This window comes from Scyliorhinus canicula, chromosome 4 (genome assembly GCF_902713615.1).
Source record: "Scyliorhinus canicula chromosome 4, sScyCan1.1, whole genome shotgun sequence".
NCBI classification, from domain to species: Eukaryota; Metazoa; Chordata; class Chondrichthyes; order Carcharhiniformes; family Scyliorhinidae; genus Scyliorhinus; species Scyliorhinus canicula.
The window spans coordinates 222,617,817-222,636,474 of record NC_052149.1 but is presented as its reverse complement, the minus strand read 5'-3'; the positions used below and the strand labels follow the sequence as shown (position 1 = coordinate 222,636,474).

At 42.5% G+C, this 18,658-nt stretch overlaps 1 protein-coding gene across 6 annotated transcripts in view; it reads right to left on the bottom strand.

The window, feature by feature from the left end:
• Positions 1 to 18,442, bottom strand: part of rbm27 (RNA binding motif protein 27) — a 160,274-nt gene extending 141,832 nt beyond the window's left edge. For 5 of the 6 annotated variants that reach the window (XR_005460510.1, XM_038796133.1, XM_038796136.1 and 2 more), the window contains exon 1: positions 17,758 to 18,290. Coding sequence is in view for 4 of the 6 variants with exons in the window: in XM_038796133.1 (XP_038652061.1) it covers positions 17,758 to 17,816 (59 nt within the window). In the remaining 2 variants the exon portion in view is untranslated. The other variant, XM_038796137.1, reaches the window with a different exon arrangement.
• Between the last annotated feature and the right edge of the window lie 216 nt (positions 18,443 to 18,658).

Below are 18,658 nucleotides of genomic sequence, written 5' to 3'. Positions count from 1 at the left end.
ATATCTCACTATGAGACCTGGAGACTAAAAATCTGCCCACAGCCAGCACAATTGCTCTTCCTGCAGATGGATGTCTAGCACCTTATTCCCAGTAACACAAGCACAACCTGCCCCCTCTCCCCCCCCCCCCCCCTCCCCCCGCTTTACAACCAATCCACCAGGCTTGTTGGGCAGAACTCAGGGCAGGATACATGACCCCCATCATTCTTCCATCTTACTTTAAAGATACTGTCCCAAAACATAACAATCTTATAAATGTTTCATTTGCAACACTTAACATGAGCAGCACCAGAAATTATTGGCAAGTACACACATACAGTCTGTGAAACTTGCAAGCAACATTCTAATCCAAGTTCCCAGATCAAATTAAATGCTCAATATTATCATCAGTTTTCATGGAAGGAATGAATAAATAAACCCAAGAATGAAATTGCTTTTTGATACTTCATAATCAAGACCTTTGTGGGCTTAAAGAAACACGATTCTGCCTTAGCATAAAATATATTTGGCAATATATCATATGACAACCCATTAATAATAAAGACAATGAGGTGAATTATCCGCCAGCAGGATTCTCCCTTCCCGGCGGTGTGGGGTGGCTACAATGGGAAATTCCATTCACCAGAAGTGCAACAGATAATCCCGCTGCCAGTTATGGCGCGCTGCCGACAAACATGTGGCTTGGAGGCAGAGAATTCACCCCAGTGTTTTATCCAACTTAATTCGCCAATCTCTTACAGTGTTGTTTAGCTCAGTTGGCTGGACGGCTGGTTTATGGTACCGAGTAATGCCAACAGCATAAATTCAATTTCCGTAACGGCTGAGGCTATTCATGAAGGTCCACCTTCTCGACCTTGCCTCTCGCCTGAAGTGTGGTGACCCTCAGGTTAAATCACCACCAGTCAGCTCTCTCAAAAGGGGGTCCTCTGAGACCAAAGCAACTTGATTTCATTTCATTCTGTGGCTACAGGTCTTACACTGAGCATATCTTCATCATACGAATGCAGTTGTCACAAAAAAAAATGCTAGTTTCCTGGAATCGATCAGAAAACCCTTACTACTTCTACTTTGACCATATTTCTTCAAAACTTCCTTCCAAATTCTCTGTACCCTTCCGAGCTGTTAAAGCTAACAACAGCCCATCGATCAACACAACATTAATGGAAATTATATTTGTGGTTTTATTAAATGCACAATTAATTCATACACAACCATAATTCATGCAGAAGAAAATTTCTGATATAATAGGGAATAAAATGACACTAAGCATTACAAGGAAAGACACGTTTGAAGAACATAGAACATAAAAAATACAGCACAGAACAGGCCCTTTGGCCCATGATGTTGCGCCAAACTTTTGTCCCAGATTAAGAGCAAATCAATCTACACCCCAGCATTCTACCGTAATCCATGTACCTATCCAATAGCCGCTTGAAGGTCCCTAATGTTTCTGTCTCAACTACTTCCTCAGGCAGTGCATTCCATGCCCCCACTACTCTCTGGGTAAAGAACCTACCTCTGGCATCCCCCCTATATCTTCCACCATTCACCTTAAATTTATGTCCCTTGTAATGGTTTGTTCCACCCGAGGAAAAAGTCTCTGACTGTCTACTCTATCTATTCCCCTGATCATCTTATAAACCTCTTATCAAGTCGCCCCTCATCCTTCTCTGTTCTAATGAGAAAAGGCCTAGCACCCTCAACCTTTCCTCGTAAGACCTACTCTCCATTCCAGGCAACATCCTGGTAAATCTCCTTTGCACCTTTTCCAAACCTTCCACATCCTTCCTAAAATGAGGCGACCAGAACTGCACACAGTACTCCAAATGTGGCCTTACCAAGGTTATGTACAGCTGCATCATCACCTCACGGTTCTCAAATTCAATCCCTCTGCTAATGAACGCTAGCACATCATAGGCCTTCTTCATAGCTCTATCCACTTGAGTGGCAACTTTCAAAGATCTATGAACATAGACCCCAAGATCTCGCTGCTCCTCCACATTGCCAAGAACCCTACCGTTAACCCTGTATTCCGCATTCATATTTGTCCTTCCAAAATGGACAACCTCTCACTTTTCAGGGTTAAACTCCATCTGCCACTTCTCAGCCCAGCTCTGCATCCTATCTATGTCTCTTTGCAGCCGACAACAGCCCTCCTCACTATCCACAACTCCACCAATCTTCATATTGTCTGCAAATTTACTGACCCACCCTTCAACTCCCTCATCCAAGTCATTAATGAAAATCAGAAACAGCAGAGGACCCTGCAGTACGCCACTGGTAACTGGGCTCCAGGCTGAATATTTGCCATCCACCACCACTCTCTGACTTCTATCGGTTAGCCAGTTTGTTATCCAACAGGCCAAATTCCCACTATCCCATGCCTCCTCCTTGGATGTTTTTCTATTTTAAAGATGCTGAATGAATACAAATTGCTGTTTTTGTGAATCACATTCTTTATATTTCTTTTCAAATCCTCATTTGTACTAAAATTTTAGTAAAACACCCTTGAACAGACCTGCACTCATCAGCTGAGCAACAAAGAATAAATAAATATCATGGGAAAGGGCACAACCTTATTTGGAAAAAAAGTCAATTTTATCCAGTTTAAAGAGTAGCAAACACATTCCAAAATTTCAACATATAAAATTAACTAAATTATCTAAGACTGCTGCCTGAAGTACAACACAATAAATGGTAAAAATGTAGAAAATAATATTTGAATGCCACAACATTCATCTGGAGTGGTCATTTGAAATCTCGTACAATTGCAACAGACTTCCTTCATTCTGCAATACTAACAGTCAAATGCTCGCCACTTTAGCCAATGCACAGAATAGAATGACATTCATGCTCATCATTTTAGAAAAAGTATTCCATTGAATAGATCGCCCAAGGGTGTGAAAAGGGCTGAAAGTACATACTAAACTATTACTCTTTTGAAGTTTTCTTTAAAGAATATTCCAGCTCCGCATTACCTGTACAGGAGGTTCCACATCTTAATGATTTCAACATTACTATTCCTAGTCAGCTTGAAAGAAAACAATCTCCGGGAACATATAGTATATATCTGAAGGCACTAAGTGAGGCTACAAAGATTATACAAAATAGTGATGGCGTGTGAGGGTGATGAAGAGCCCAGGAGAGGTACAACTAATTGGAAATAAATCCACATGCTCAAAACTTTAAATTAAAAGAAATGTTTTACATTGGCAACTGTCAAAAATAAATTATCTGGAATAAACTAGACAATGATATAACAAAATATCACCTAGCTCATGACACTAACAGTTTCTGAAGATGGAAATCATGTCTGACCAAAAGTTTATTAATTTACTCTTTCACAAGATGTGGCCATCCTGGGCTAGGCCACTTTTATTGCCTGTCCCGAGCTGCCCTCGAGAAGGTGAAAATACACGATAACCCTTGAAATTGTTCTTAGTTTTTGGAAGAAATCCTACCTCACGTGGACAATACAAAGTCCTATGATCAACACCAAGGCTTCCAGAAAACCTCTGACAAAGGTGCGCATGAATGGCTGTTACACAAGTTTAAGGCAATGGGTCCGATCCAATAACATCATCAACTGCTTCCCTTTACACCGACAACACCACTAAACAGAAAATTTATGCAAACTATTACTTCAATAAAATAAATAGAAAAATCTTCCATAACCCCAAATTGTGGATGGCTGTGTTCGCAAGGCCCAGGAGCAGACTCAATAGGATGCACCCCAATCTGCTTAACTTGTGTATTGGGTGACCAAAAATATTGGGAAAATATCAAATCTTTCAAAGGCATCCTTTCAAATAACATGGAACACAGGCTTCTCCCCACCTTAAAGTAGACAGAGTTGGAGCTCAATGGCAACATTTAATAAAACTGGCCATACAATAGTTTACGCTCTGGATATCCATGCATTAATAGTGTGCCTTTCACTTGGATACAAGAGAGCATAGTTTGTGCTCCTCGGAAAATTTCTGAATTCCCAATTTCCCTTTCCATATGCCATTGATAAAAAGGACTTCGGGCACGATCTAGCAACCATGTTAAGCGTGAAAGGCAGTGCAGCACATCGCAACTGACCTCGTCCGGGATGCCACAATGGGAATCCCATTGTAGGCGATCACCTTTTGGCAAATCTGCAAACAGATACTCTAATACTCCCACAATCTACACACGGCGATGGAATCCAACCCCTTTGCCTTGGAGATCTCGGGTGAGCGCCATTCAGTGCTGGTCTCCACAAACAGGTACCAGACGGAACAGCACTCATGGATGTCTCCCAGAGGATCGGAGGTCTCCCAGAGGTTCTGAGGCCACCAGATGCTTGCCCTCTGGGCAGGTGGGACCCTGGCACTGCTGGTGCCACCCAGGCATCCTGGCACTGCCACCTGGGTGTTAGCCTGGCACTAAGGTGCCCAGGTTGGCACCCTGGTTGTGCCAAGCCAGCACTTTTTCCACACTGCAGATTGGGCCCAGGGGTACCCTGCATGGGTGCAGCATGGCCTGTGGGGGGATGGGCAGTTCAACAGATCGGGATGCCATTTCCGATCTCCTTCTGCACTGAGGAGCTCTGGCAAGCGGAGCACCTCAGTGCAGAAAACAGGGCTGTGTGGCCTCATTGGGGCGTTCCCCACTGAATCCCCTTATCTACCTGAATGGGCGTTCAATAGTGTATTTCTCAGTGCTCAAATACCCAGCTAACCATGCTTGTGACAGGATTCCATTCCCATTTGGACAGATTGCACCCTTTGTCTTTCTGCCAATATCTGCAATATAATTTAGAAGCACTATAAAATAAGGAAGTGCACCAAATTATACAAACTATTTCTTTATTCAAATTAAACCTGACATAAGCGGATCATTTAAATTTTAGAAGATGACTGCTACAATCCTGAAATAGTTCATCAAACGCTGCGCAGTTACACAGTGGACACAGTAATTATACAAAAGTAAAACTCAGCCAAATGTACACATTTTACTCATTCATGATCAAAGTTGAATGGGAGAAAACCACACACTCAGGAAGAATCCACAACCGTACCAATGCCAGTAGGAACATAAAGAAGCAGCGACAATTCCGGCAATACTAATTATATGGAAAATGGTATTTATTTCACAGGGTTTTGGATTTTTCTATCAATATCTTGATTCCAAGAGATTTTTTGGTTTGTTTTGCAGTTCACATAGGAGACGGCCCACTGCTAAGTGTGGATATCACCGATGGTGCAACAGCGGGTTTTATTCAGACAAGTTGAATGCAGTACTCTCAGAATCACACACAGCACTTGCATCTACATTTACAGCATTCAACAAAAAGAATCTTTGTTTTTCAAAATACTATAAGAATTTCACTTGAACAAGTATGGAGCACTTATCTGCCATTGAAGGACAGAAAATATGGCTTTACCGTTTGACATATCAGGGGCTGTTTAGCACAGGGCTAAATCGCTGGCTTTGAAAGCAGACCAAGCAGGCCAGCAGCACGGTTCGACTCCCGTAACAGCCTCCCCAAACAGGCGCCGGAATGTGGCGACTAGGGGCGTTTCACAGTAACTTCATTTGAAGCCTACTTGTGACAATAAGCGATTTTCATTTCATTTCAAAAGAAGTGTGAAAAATAAGGATAGAAAAAGTCAATAAACACAGAAATCCAAACCTTTATAATGGAACAGCTACAAAAGCTCGATAGTGACAAAGAAAAGTTAACCCTGAGAATGGAGGAAAAAGGCCGAATCCTCCAGTCGTTGAATGAAAATAAAATGTGCACCACTCATAGGTTAACCAATTACTTTAAAAGTGAGGGCAGAGTCATAAGAAAACAGGGCAGCACGGTAGCACAGTGGTTAACACAGTTGCCTCACAACGCCAGGGGCCCGGGTTCGATTCCTTGCTTGGGTCACTGTCTATGCAGAGTCTGCACATTCTCCCTGTGTCTGCGTGGGTTTTCTCCGGGTGCCCTGTTGTGTCCAAAAAATATTTGGTGGGGTTGCTGGGTTACAGGGATAGGGTGATCTTTCAGAGGCCGGTGTTGACTCGATGGGCCGAATGGCCTCCTTCTGCACTGTAAATTTTATGATTCTAGAACACGTACATCAGCAAAATGAGGATTAAGAAGTGCATTGTGACATAGCCAAAAAAAATAAAAAACAAAAGAAAATACATAATAGGGCAACACAAGGTACACAATGTAACTACATAAACACCAGCATCGGGTGAAGCATGCAGGGGTGTAGTGTTAATCAGGTCAGTCAATAAGGGGGTCATTTAAGAGTCTGGCAACAGCAGGGAAGAAGCTGTTTTTGAGTCTGAATGAGTGTTCTCAGACTTTTGTCTGATCAGCCACAGATGTCAAACACACAGCTCAAGATAGGTTTTTTTTCTAATCTTAAGGTTGTCACGCACTCTGAAATGGGACATAAATCTTACAGTCTAATTTAACTGAGAGAACTGCACCTTTTCTTCTTCTTAGGTAGTCTTTCGGGATTGAAGACGATTGCTTTCACCTTGGTTCAATTAGTTAGGGGGTGCCTGATGAGCCCAATACATGATCTGCTGACTGCCACATATGAGGCAGGTGGCACTTGGGTTCTTCAGAGGTTTGTGCGCTCCCATCAACACCTCAGCTTTGCCTCTGCACCCTCCCAACAGTGCATTTCCGAATGAACCTTCTTAGTTTTGCCAGTCACAAGCCAGCATCTCCCATGAGTCTGCAGGAATGCTAAACATCATCAGTGATGAAGAGATCCCCAAAGGGTTTCTAAGGGGGTCCCCAAAGGGACTCCAGGGAGCCACCTGCCACAATTGAGTTCCAAGTGGAGCAGTTGCTTCACAATCTGGTGTCAGACATACGAACAACATGTTCTATCCAGCAGAGCTTGCTTTGAGTATAGAGCGCCTTGATGCTGGACAAGTTGGCTTGGGAGAAGATGCTGCTGTTAGACCGCCTTTCGTGCCACCGCTGATGGTGTTCCTTCAGTGCTTTGAGGTACCTGCTGCAGGTTTTCCAATTTTTTTAAGAACATAGCAGCAAAGGAGTTATTGCTGCCCAGTACACCACGACCTTAGTCTGGAGTTTGAGATCCTGATCCTCAAATGCTCTTTTCTTCACTTCTAACAGCTCGCAATAATTACAACTTTTAAACTTGGGTGTGGCAGCGCTCCCACAGCCTCACCTCACTCCTCGACCTTCCTATACAGCCCCATTATATAACTGAAATACTAAGTCAGCACAGCACATGCTCAAATTGTTTTCCATTTTGCTGAAGAGTCCCAAAATAGTTGCAAGACCCTTCTTTTCATACTTAAATTGATCCAATACTTATTTCAAGCAGCTCCCAGGTCCGTGAAGACCAATATAACAGCGGCCATATCAGAGGGATATAAAATACAACGGTGAGAATATTGACGTCCACATTTTCAAGGACTGGGAGCCAATGTCGTTCAACAAGGTTATGGTCAAGCACAACAGCATTCTGGAACAGCTAAAGTTTGCAAAAGATATTAGCCAAGTAAAGCATAGAATAAGTATCTATGGCAAAGGAATGGCCACGGGTTTCAGCAGCTGATGAGCTACGGTTGCAGTATTGTATGAAAGTAGGTATTTTGTAATGATGGAGAAGATACAGAGTTGGAAGCTCAGCATGTAGTTAAATAGTTATGGCTGCGAAATTGGGGACATTTTTGTTCAGTATGAAAGTGACTCTGCACTTTTTAATTAAGAAAATTTTCAAGATAGGAATCCTGAGAAAACTGCAACACTAATTAGAATGTCTGGAACGTATGAAATAGAACTTTTCTCAGCTGCACGGAAGAAATGAGATACCCGAAACACAGAAAAAGTGAACCTTGTGAGAAGTCATAGCCATACCAGTTTGAATAACTGTGACAAAAATCATATCATAGAATCACAGAATCCCCTACAGTATAGGAGGCCAATATCATGCATCTTTTCAAACTGAAAAGCATTGTACAGTGCAGCACTCACCAATGGAGCAAAAATATAATAATCTGTATTATTGTCACAGGTTTACATTAACACTGCAAAGAAGTTACTGCAAAAGTCCCCTCGTCCCCACACTCCGACGCCTGATCAGGTACACAGAGGGAGAATTCAGAATGTCCAAATTAACTAACAGCGCGTCTTTCGGGAATTGTTGTGGGAGGAAATCAACACAGACATGGTGAGAACGTGCAGACTCCACACAGACGGTGACCCAAGCCGGGAATCAAACCTGGGACCTGGCGCTGTGAAGCCACAGTGCTAACCACTGTGCTACAGTGATAGGGTGCTGCTAAACATGTAAATGTGTTAATGGTGCAAGCAAGATACTTTTACAGTGCAATTTCTGCTACATTTCCCCACACCCCACTATTTGGCAACTGCAATTATGCCCTCCGTCACAAAGACGACATGAGCTTTGGCAAACAACCTAAGCCAGGAACAGTGTCATCGTTCGACAGGTAACACTGTATATCTATCATTTCAATCTCTCCAAACATTTCCATGCACATAAAATTTGGATTTTGGATTCATCACGTGTACCAAGGTGCAGTGAAAAGTATTGTTCCTCATACAGTCCAGGCAGATCATTCCATACATGAAAAACATAGGACATACGCCAATAGTTAAGATGCTGAATCAATTGCTTTATCAACTTACAAGGATTTCTGTTCTGGCCTTTTACAGCTCCACGCCTTCAGACGCCCCCAATACTATGTACCATTCTCCTCCAACTCCAAAAGACGACAAGCATGCAGTTTAGAGACCCATATTAGTTGCAAAAGTGTAATCTGGAGTGACATGCCTTTTAAATTACCGTGCTTTAAAGCTGTCTGTTTCCATCCCAATGACTGAATATAGGAATACAGGTCATAAGCAATGAAACAAGGACTGACTGCCTCTTCTAATATACTTACTAATCAGAAATTCAATTTCTTCACTTCCAAATAAAAAAATAATTGCGGGAGCAAGATTCAGTACTGAAGCAGAACTCCTACTGCCACCCCACATAAAATCAAGGTTGAATGTAACATTGCAGTCAGCATGACCATTGCAAACCGTTCAGCGCAGCAACAAAATATTTAGGTTTCAATCACCAACTATTCAAGCATTCTATAAAATATGCCTGAAAGGCGTTAATGATTATGTTTTTCCTTCAGTTTACTATCTTTCCCTCAATGAAGCAACTTCGTTTGGGACTGTTCCGTACCTGTATTCAGTTCTGTAGGATTAACTGGAGCGATGCCAACAAAAACAAGAAAAGTGCCCTTTTGCTACTATGTTTTATGGTCATTTCCATTAAATAGGTTGAAAGGTTGATAATTCTGTGTCCTTTGGTTAAGGAAAAAGCAGGCAATATAAGAAAACATTTTTTAAAAAGTGACTTGCTGGAATCAAGAGTGCACTGTCTTAAAGGGTGGTGGAATAAGATTAAATCCAATTTATAAAACAATTTGGGGGCAGCAGGGTAGCATGGTGGTTAGCATAAATGCTTCACAGCTCCAGGGTCCCAGGTTCGATTCCCGGCTGGGTCACTGTCTGTGTGGAGTCTGCACGTCCTCCCCCTGTGTGCGTGGATTTCCTCCGGGTGCTCCGGTTTCCTCCCACAGTCCAAAGATGTGCGGGTTGGGTGGATTGGCCATGCTAAATTGCCCGTAGTGTCCTAATAAAAGTAAGGTTAAGGGGGATGTTGTTGGGTTACGGGTATAGGGTGGATACGTGGGTTTGAGTAGGGTGATCATGGCTCGGCACAACATTGAGGGCTGAAGGGCCTGTTCTGTGCTGTACTGTTCTATGTTCTAATTGGATAAATGTGTGAAGAAACATTAACAGGGCACTGGGAAAATTGGGTAGCTCTACCAGAGCCAAAACAAGCACAATGCGTTAAGAGATCTCCTTCGGTGATGTGATTTCAAAAAATCATTCTGTACATCTTGAAGCTCATGGCAGCTTTACCTAAATCAATTTCCACTACAGTGCACATCACTGACATTTATTGTCCATCCCTCATATCAATGTGTAGGTGGTGACTAGATTTCGTTTGGAGTTGCTATAAGTGGTCCAATACAATTGGGTGCACACTAGACCACGTCACAGAGGCTTCTGCAACAAGAGGCTGCTGGGAAAACGCAGCAGGTCTGGCAGCATCTGTAAGCAGATAAAGCAGAGTTATCGTTTTGAGTCCTTTTGACTCATACAGATGCTGCCAGCCCTGCTGAATTTTTCCAGCATCTAATGTAAATTCTGTTCTGGTTTCAGATTCCAGCATCTGCAGTGTTTTGCTTATCATAAAAAGAGTTTCCTCTGCTTACACAGGTACACCAAGCAAACCATTTGCATTTTACAACAATCCAGCATCTTCATGGACACTTCTACATGAGCTTATTTCCAGATTTGCTTTTCTGAAGCCAATTTCAAATTCTCACGGTGCAATGGATTCAAACTGACATTCTTGAGATTATTAGTCCAAGCTTCTAGGTTACCATCCAAACTTCTAGCTCAATAGCCCAGCAAAGAACCAATGCATTGTCATAATCCTATAATTTCATCAAATTTTGCATTACAATATAACAAAAGCATTAAACATAATGCAAGAAATAGGGGCAGGAGATTTCACTCTGCTCCTGGAACCTGCTCAACCCATTCAATAACATTCTGGCTGATCGGATCATGGCTTCAACTCCACTTTCCTGGCAGCTCCTCATAATCCTCGACTCCCTTGTAGAACTAAAATATGTCAACCCAGCCTTGAATAAATGCAATCCACTGCTTTCTGGGGAACAAACCTTCCAAGGACTAATGACCCTCAGAAGAAAGTCATCTTGCTCTCCTTAAATGGGGAACTGCGTTCTCGAATCCTCTATGAGGTGAAACATCAAAATCTTTCATGTTTCAATAATGTGGCGACGCTGGCGTTGGACTGGGGTGGGCACAGTAAAAGGTCTTACAACACCACCTGATGATAGAACTGTGCTCCGAAAGCTAGTGATTCGAAACAAACCTGTTGGACTTTAACCTGGCGTTGCAAGACTTATTAATGTTTCAAAAAGATCAACTTTAATTCTTCTAAACTCCAAAGAGTACAGAACGAAGGTGCTCAACCTTTCCTTGCAAGACAACCCGTTCATCCCAAGAATGAACCTAGTGAACCACCTCCAATGCAAGCACAGTATAACCCGCTTAATTAAGGAGGCCTAAACTGTACGTAGTACTCTAGGTGTGGTCCCACCAATGCCCTGTACGGTTGTAGCAAGACTTTATACTTTTGAAGATAAAATGAAACACCTATGGCTCATAAAAATACACTCAGGAGAGCAACTGATTATTTGCACACACAAAACAATTGAGGAAATCTTGCTGAACTGAATTACCAAACATTTGGTTTGCAATGTTAGTTTAGACATTTTCAAGATGAGTCAAATGATAAGGCCACCAAGTCAGTGGTTGTTTAGGTGGTACATAGATCTAATTACAATGTGATAAAGCAAACACAGGAGACAAAAAATTCAATATTCTAGCCTGCAAGAAATGTTTCTAAATACAATTTACCATGTAAAAGTTATAAATATTCTTCTCCATTCCCTGGTACAAGTGCTGTCCGACATGTATCGGCAACTGCACTGTGCTTCACCAACTTCTCCATCCTTTGTGTCTAAGCCAAAACAGAATGTCAGCTGGCTGTTCACCAATATAGGCAGCAGGTATCCACTGATGCCCTCATCTAATTTATCCAAACATGCACTTTGCAGTGGGGGAGACTGAATAGCAATCACAGGATTTTCACAAGCTACACATCAATTGCAGTCAACCATGGCATGATCATCATTTCCTTGTGTTCGCCAAAAATAATGATCAAACTTCAGCTGGTTCATATAGCTCAGTACAAAAAGTGCACATTTATAAACTGCGCTATCACAAATACCTTTTACTTTAAAAAGGTTACCGCGAAAAATCATAGAATTTTTGATGTCAAAAGTTGCAATCCCTCGGACATTTTTGTTTAAATGCTTTCATCTGTTCAACATATTTAGTGGCCAAAGGAAGGTACCCCTCCTATGAAATCAATATTTTCTTTGCGCAATTTTAAAATAGCCCATAATCTACTTAATTTTCACAGTTGGTGCTAAACCACAAATTCTTTTATGGATTAACAAAATGGGATTTGAACCCTTCACCTTTGGATTGCTTATCCTGTACCATTATTAGATGCTAAGAAGAGGATCTCCTCATGGCTTACCAAACAATGCAGTTCCATCTGAAATGCACAATGGATCAGACAATCTCAGTTAGGGCAGTAGTTTACCCAAACAGTTAGCCTCATCATTCCAGAGATTGGAGGGGTGGGCATCAGGTAAAGGGGAGATGTAAAAACAACCAGCATGATCCCCATTCCAGATTGCTATCCAGGAATACTGATTATTGGGGTCAGCTGTGGCTCAGTTTGCAGCACACTTGCTCGACAGTCAGGTGGTCATTGGTCCCAGCCTACTCCAGGGACTTTCACCCACAAATCTCGGCTGACATTCCAGTGCAACACAAAAAGAGCTTTGCGCTGGCAGAGGTTCTGTCTTTTGGATAACACACCAAACCAAGACCCCATTTGCTTTTTCAAGGCGAAAGATGTAAAAGATCCCAGGAAACCTTTAAAACAAAAAAATAGGGAAATTATCCCCAGTTCCCTGGCCAATAATTATTCTTCAATCAACACATACAAAATAGATTCTCTGGATATTATCACTTTGGAACTTTGCTGTACACAAATTAGCTGCCACATTTCCTACATTACAACAGTGACTAGATTTCAAAAGTACGTAATTGTCTGTAAAGCATTTTGGGATGGTCTAAAGTTGTGAAAGATCCAACATAAATGCACATCTCTTCCCCCCCTACATAGAAAATAGGTGCACGAATAGGCTATTCGGCCCTTCGAGCCTGCACCACCGTTCAATATCATGGCTGATCATGCAAATTCAGTACCCCACTCCCGCTTTCTCTCCACACCCCTTGGCCCTTTAGCTGCAAAAGACTATGTCCAGCTCCCTCTTGAACATATCCAACGATCTGGCTCCAACAGCTTTCTGTGGTAGTTATTCCACAAGTTCATAACTCTCTGTGAGAAGTTGTTCCTCATCTCAGTCCTGGATGGCTTACCCTTAGTCTGAGGCTGTGACCCACTAGTTCTGGATATCCCCAATATCGGAAACATTCTTCCCGCATCTAGCCTGTCCAGTCCCATCAGGATTTTATATGTTTTGGTGAAATCCCCTCTCATTCTTCTAAACTCCAGTGAGTACAAGTCCAGTCGATCCAGTCTTTCTTCATATGTCAGTCCTGCCATCCCAGGAATTAGTCTGGTAAACCTTCGCTGGACACCCTCAACAGCAAGAATGTCTTTCCTCAAACGAGGAAACCAAAACTGCAAATACTCATGGTGTGGCCTCACCAACTGCAGCAAAACACACCTACTCCTGTACTCAAATCCTCTCACTATGAAGGCCAGCATGACATTAGCTTTCCTCACCGCCTGCTGTACCTTCAGCGACTGTTCCACCATGACACCCAGGTCTCGTTGCACTTCCCCTTTTCCTAAACTGACAACATTCAAATAATAATGACTTCCTGTTTTTGCCACCCAAGTGGATAACCTCACATTTACCCACACTGTATTGCATTTACCAAGTATTTTCCCACTCAGCCAGCCTGTCGAAGTCACCCTGCAGCTTCTTTGTATTCTCCTCAAAAATTTGTTTTTATATAGAAATTTAGAGTACCCAATTCATTTTTTCCAAGGGGCAATTTAGTGTGTTCAATCCACCTACCTTGCACATCTTTGGGTTGTGGGGGTGAAACCCAGGCAAACACGGGGAGAATGTGCAAACTCCACACGGACAGTGACCCAGAGCCGGGATCGAACCTGGGACCTCGGCGCCATGAGACTGCAATGCTACCACTGCGCCAGCGTGCTGCCCTTGTTCTCAATAATAATAATCTTTATTAGTGTCACATGTAGGCTTACATTAACACTGCAATGAAATTACCGTGAAAATACCCTCGTCTCCACATTCCAGCACCTGTTCGGGTACACCGAGGGAGAATTCAGAATATCCAATTCACTTAGCAAGCATGTCTTTCGGGATTTGTGGGAGGAAACCGGAGCACCCGGAGGAAACCCACGCAGACACGGGGAGAACATGCAGACTCCGCATAGACAGTGATCAAGCCGGGTTATCAAACCTGGGTCCCTGGCGCTGTAAAGCAACAGTGGTAACCACTGTGCTGTGCCGCTCACAGCATACACTGCCACCCAGATTAATATCGTCTGAAAATTTGGAGTTATTGCGCACAATTCCTTCGTCCAAATCATTTATGTATATTGTGAACAGCTAGGGCTCCACCCTGCGGTACCCCACTAGTAAAAAACAAAAGCAAATGACTGCGGATGCTGGAATCTGAAACCAAAAAGATGCTTGAAAATCTCAGCAGGTCTGGCAGCATCTGTAGGGACAGAAAAGAGCTAACATTTCAAGTCCAGATGACCCTTTGTCAAAGTTGTACCCCACTAGTCACTGCTTGCCACTCTGAAAAGAACCTGCTTATTCCCACTCGCTGCTTCGCGGTCAATCATTTCTCTATCCACGTCAATACATTACCCCCAATATCATGAGCTTTAATTTTGCTCACTAATCTGTGTGTGGGACCTTGTCAAAAGCCATTTGAAAGTCCAGATACACAATATCCAGTGGCTCACCATTGTCCACTCTGCTGGTCACATCCTCAAAAAATTCCACAGTATTTGTCAAGCATGATTTCTCTTTAGTGAATCCAGGCTGACTTGGACCAATCCTGTCCCTGCTTTCCAAATGTTCAAATATTTCATCCTTAATAATTGCTTCCAACAATTACCCACCACCATATTGATCTTGACTGATGGCTTATTAACCTGTAACATTAACCCTGCTTCTCTCTCCACAGACAGTTATTTCCAGCATTTTTTGTTTATATAACACCTTGAGCTTGACAACAAACATTATTTTGAGAAATAAATCTTGACTTAGTAAATTTTGGGCTGAAAATGGCTTTAACATACTCATTGGGTCTAAGTACAGAACACATCAGTATTCAGAGATCACAGATTCATGGATCATAAATTCCATATTGACAGATGATTTTATGGGCCAGATTTTACCATAACAAGATTACTTTTTTGAAAACTCCGAACATGGTCCTATGAAAAGGAAGTGAAAGGGTTGAAATTGTGGCTTGCACAAGATGAAGTGAATTGTTTGTCTCGAATAATAGTGTATACTACTTTTCTTTTTTTTAAATTTAGAATACCCAATTAATTTTTCCAATTAAGGGGCAATTTAGAGTGGCCAATCTACCTATCCTGCACATCTTTGGGTTGTGGGGGTGAAACCCACGCAGACACGGGGAGAATGTGCAAATTCCACACGGACAGTGACCCAGGGCCGGGATTCGAACCCGGGTCCTCAGCGCCGTAGGCAGCAATGCTAACCACTGCGCCACCGTGCTGCCCCTACTACTTTTCTTAATGGTCTCAGCAGCAGTGTTACTCTTTCCAATAAATAACATTCTTCCAACAAAATGCTGTGGAAAGCTATTTGCAGAAAAATATGAAGAAGCACTATAAGTTGCAATAAATGGAGAATTAACAATTTCATGAAAGTGATAATTCACGAAGATTCTAATCTGCTTTGTGTGTTTCCTGTCCCACCTTCAAAATGTCCAGTTCCAATTTTACAACTCCCATTGGTCTTTTACTTTGCTGCTCCAACACCTTCCACAATTGGAAATGTATCCACCCACTGTCCAAACCGAACTTCAAAGTCAACTTCAGACAATGGCAACAAAATATCAAAACATAAAAGCATGGTACCTTACCACAATCACAGCCAGCTGAGTGAAATTCAAGTATGATGCAGCAAACACACATAATTATAAGCTTCTCATGGAATTAAAAATACTTTAACATACACGTGAATCTTCAGAGGCATGATTCACACTAAGTTTGATGATATGCTGTTTTGTGATATGAGCATTATATCAGTTTACAAAAAATATAATGATTCCCTTATTCTGGTGGATGAGTTCAAGATGCCCTCTTAACTTTAACACTAAAGAGTCTAGTTACTGTAAGCAAATACAGCCTGTGATCAATCAGAATTTAACAGCTCTTGGGTGAGGTGAATTTGCAGATTAGAAGGTATTTCTGTTTTTTTTTTCTTTGCAGCAGAGGGATGATTTACTTGAGATATATACAATTCTTAAAGAAGGGCCTGGTTAGGTAAATAACTCGAGGGCATGGTTTTAAATTATTACTAGAAGGATTAGTGAGGAACTCAGGAGGCATTTTTCATCCACAAGGTGGGGGCAGTCTAGAGGGCATTGCCTGGAAGGGTGGTAGAGATAGAAACACTCTTCACATTTAAAAAAGTTGGAAATGCACTTGAGCTGCTATGGACCAAGAGCTGAAAGGTGGGATTAAATTGGTTTATGTTTTTTCGCCAGCAAGCAGGTGATGAGCCAAAAGTCCTCCTTCTGCACAATAAATCTTTCCAAATGTTTCCCATCACCAAGGTAGAAACAAAATTACAAACTGACTACTTTTCAGGTTATATATTTGGACATTTTGAAGTGTGACAAATGCTCTGAAAGCTTCCTGTAGGCCAACACGATAAAACTCCTTCAAGCACCTTGGAATTTTTCATTTTATATTAAAAAGGACGAAGTAAACAAAGAGCAAGAACTTTCATTTGCATAGTATTTTTACAACTTCAGAATGTCCCAAACTCTTCACAGCCAATTGGTTACTTTTGAACACTGGAGACATAGCAGACAATCGGGGACATCAATCGCCCACAAACAGCAGTAAGATAAATGACCAAATCTGTTTTTGTGCCACTAGTTACATAAATGCATGATATTGTTGCAGGGACTCACATTCCACCCAATACCTGACCAGAATATTTAAATTAAAATAATATTTATTGTCAAAAGTAGGCTTACATTGCAATGAAGTTACTGTGAAAAACCCCTAGTATTTATATTTATAATGGTTATTAAAATTGGCAATGTCGACATTGACGGATATAAAATATTACTGGTCATATATTACTGGTTAATCAACTATAGAAGATATTCCTTTTCTTTTTAACTAACAGTTTGAAAAGGAATTAATTTTTGTTCGTCAAAAAACGCAACTTTTAATTTTCTCTCACACCGAATGTGATAATGACATCGAGAACACCTTGCACTTAAAGGAAATACTCCAATAGCGTGCTAAGAGTTTTAGAAAGAAAATAAAACATAATAATCAATACATCTTGCACTTCAAATTAAATTTACTGTTTGCTAAATTTCTCGCTTCACTCGCCACAAGTAGAGTACGAAATCGATGTGGGTCCTTCTGCTATCGTTTTAAAAGAAGATGAAACCCCGAAATACAAGGTTGGTAAGTTCAGATTCGTAAAAGTAACGAAGAGTACGTGTTTCCAAAGAGTTAACACATTCAAAGAAAAAAAACAAAGTCTGCCTGATGGATTAAATTGTTGAGCCTCATCTTAACGGGGGTGACAAGAGCAGAATCTCAGCGTGTGGCCTTGCAAGCCTGGCTCATGTGGCAGCCCGAGGGCCCGAAAAGTGAAAAGTCCCGCCCTCTCCCCCAATAAAATCACTTAAAGAAAGCCCCAAAAAGCGCCCGGTGCACCCGAAAAGGGCAGGATACTACTCACATCGGGTCCAGCGCCCTTGACAACCAAGATCTGAAAGCGTCCAGGTTCTCTATGATCATCTTCCTGTGGTGTCTGGCCCAGTCCCTGGTGCACCATCAGAATTGTCAGGCCCTCAGTAAAAGTCCACAAGCAACATGACAACAAACCCGAGCGAAGCCCAGGCCGCGCCGCACCGCGCAACCGACCCTGCCGCCGAACCGATTGACAGCTCGGCCGGCCAGTCAGCGAGCGGCCCTCCGGAAGACGCTCCAATCGGAAGGAGGGGGAGGCGGGGCGCGTCAGACGGCCACCAGCTAAGTTAGGTTGCACCCAACGGCCTGGGAAGAGACGAGCAATCGATCAGTCCAAATTTCGGTTTCCTTTCCCCACTCCCATTTACAAAGAAAAAGGTGAAACGCGGGGGTTTGTGGAATAGACAATATTCTTTTCCACTGGGGGAAAAAAATAGACACTACCCGAACGGCAAACGTTTGAGTTGCGGGCGAAGCCCGGGCTGGTGGGGGAGGGAGGGAGGAGGATACCGCACTGCTCAATCAAACCTGAAAACGTCGTGCAGACAGCCACTATTTGATAGGCAGCGCTACCGTCCAATCACAATGCGTCTGACTGGCGGCGCTGCTTCTCCATTGGACGGGTGGGCAGTAGAAGGCGGGACGGCCCCGCGCTGACGGCAGGCCTCGCGACCAACAGAACAAACGCAATTTTCCTAACTACCGAAAAAATTGGCGTGCATGTGGGAGACGCGTTAACATGGTTACGTGGTCGGTAAATATGACCGAATATTACGAAATGTCAGCACAACGCCGGCAGTCACGCCGCCACGTGATCAGGCGCAGTTTGATGGACAGCGCCGAGGCCCCGCCCCTCGCTGGCTTCTCGGGGTAAAATATAATATCGCGAG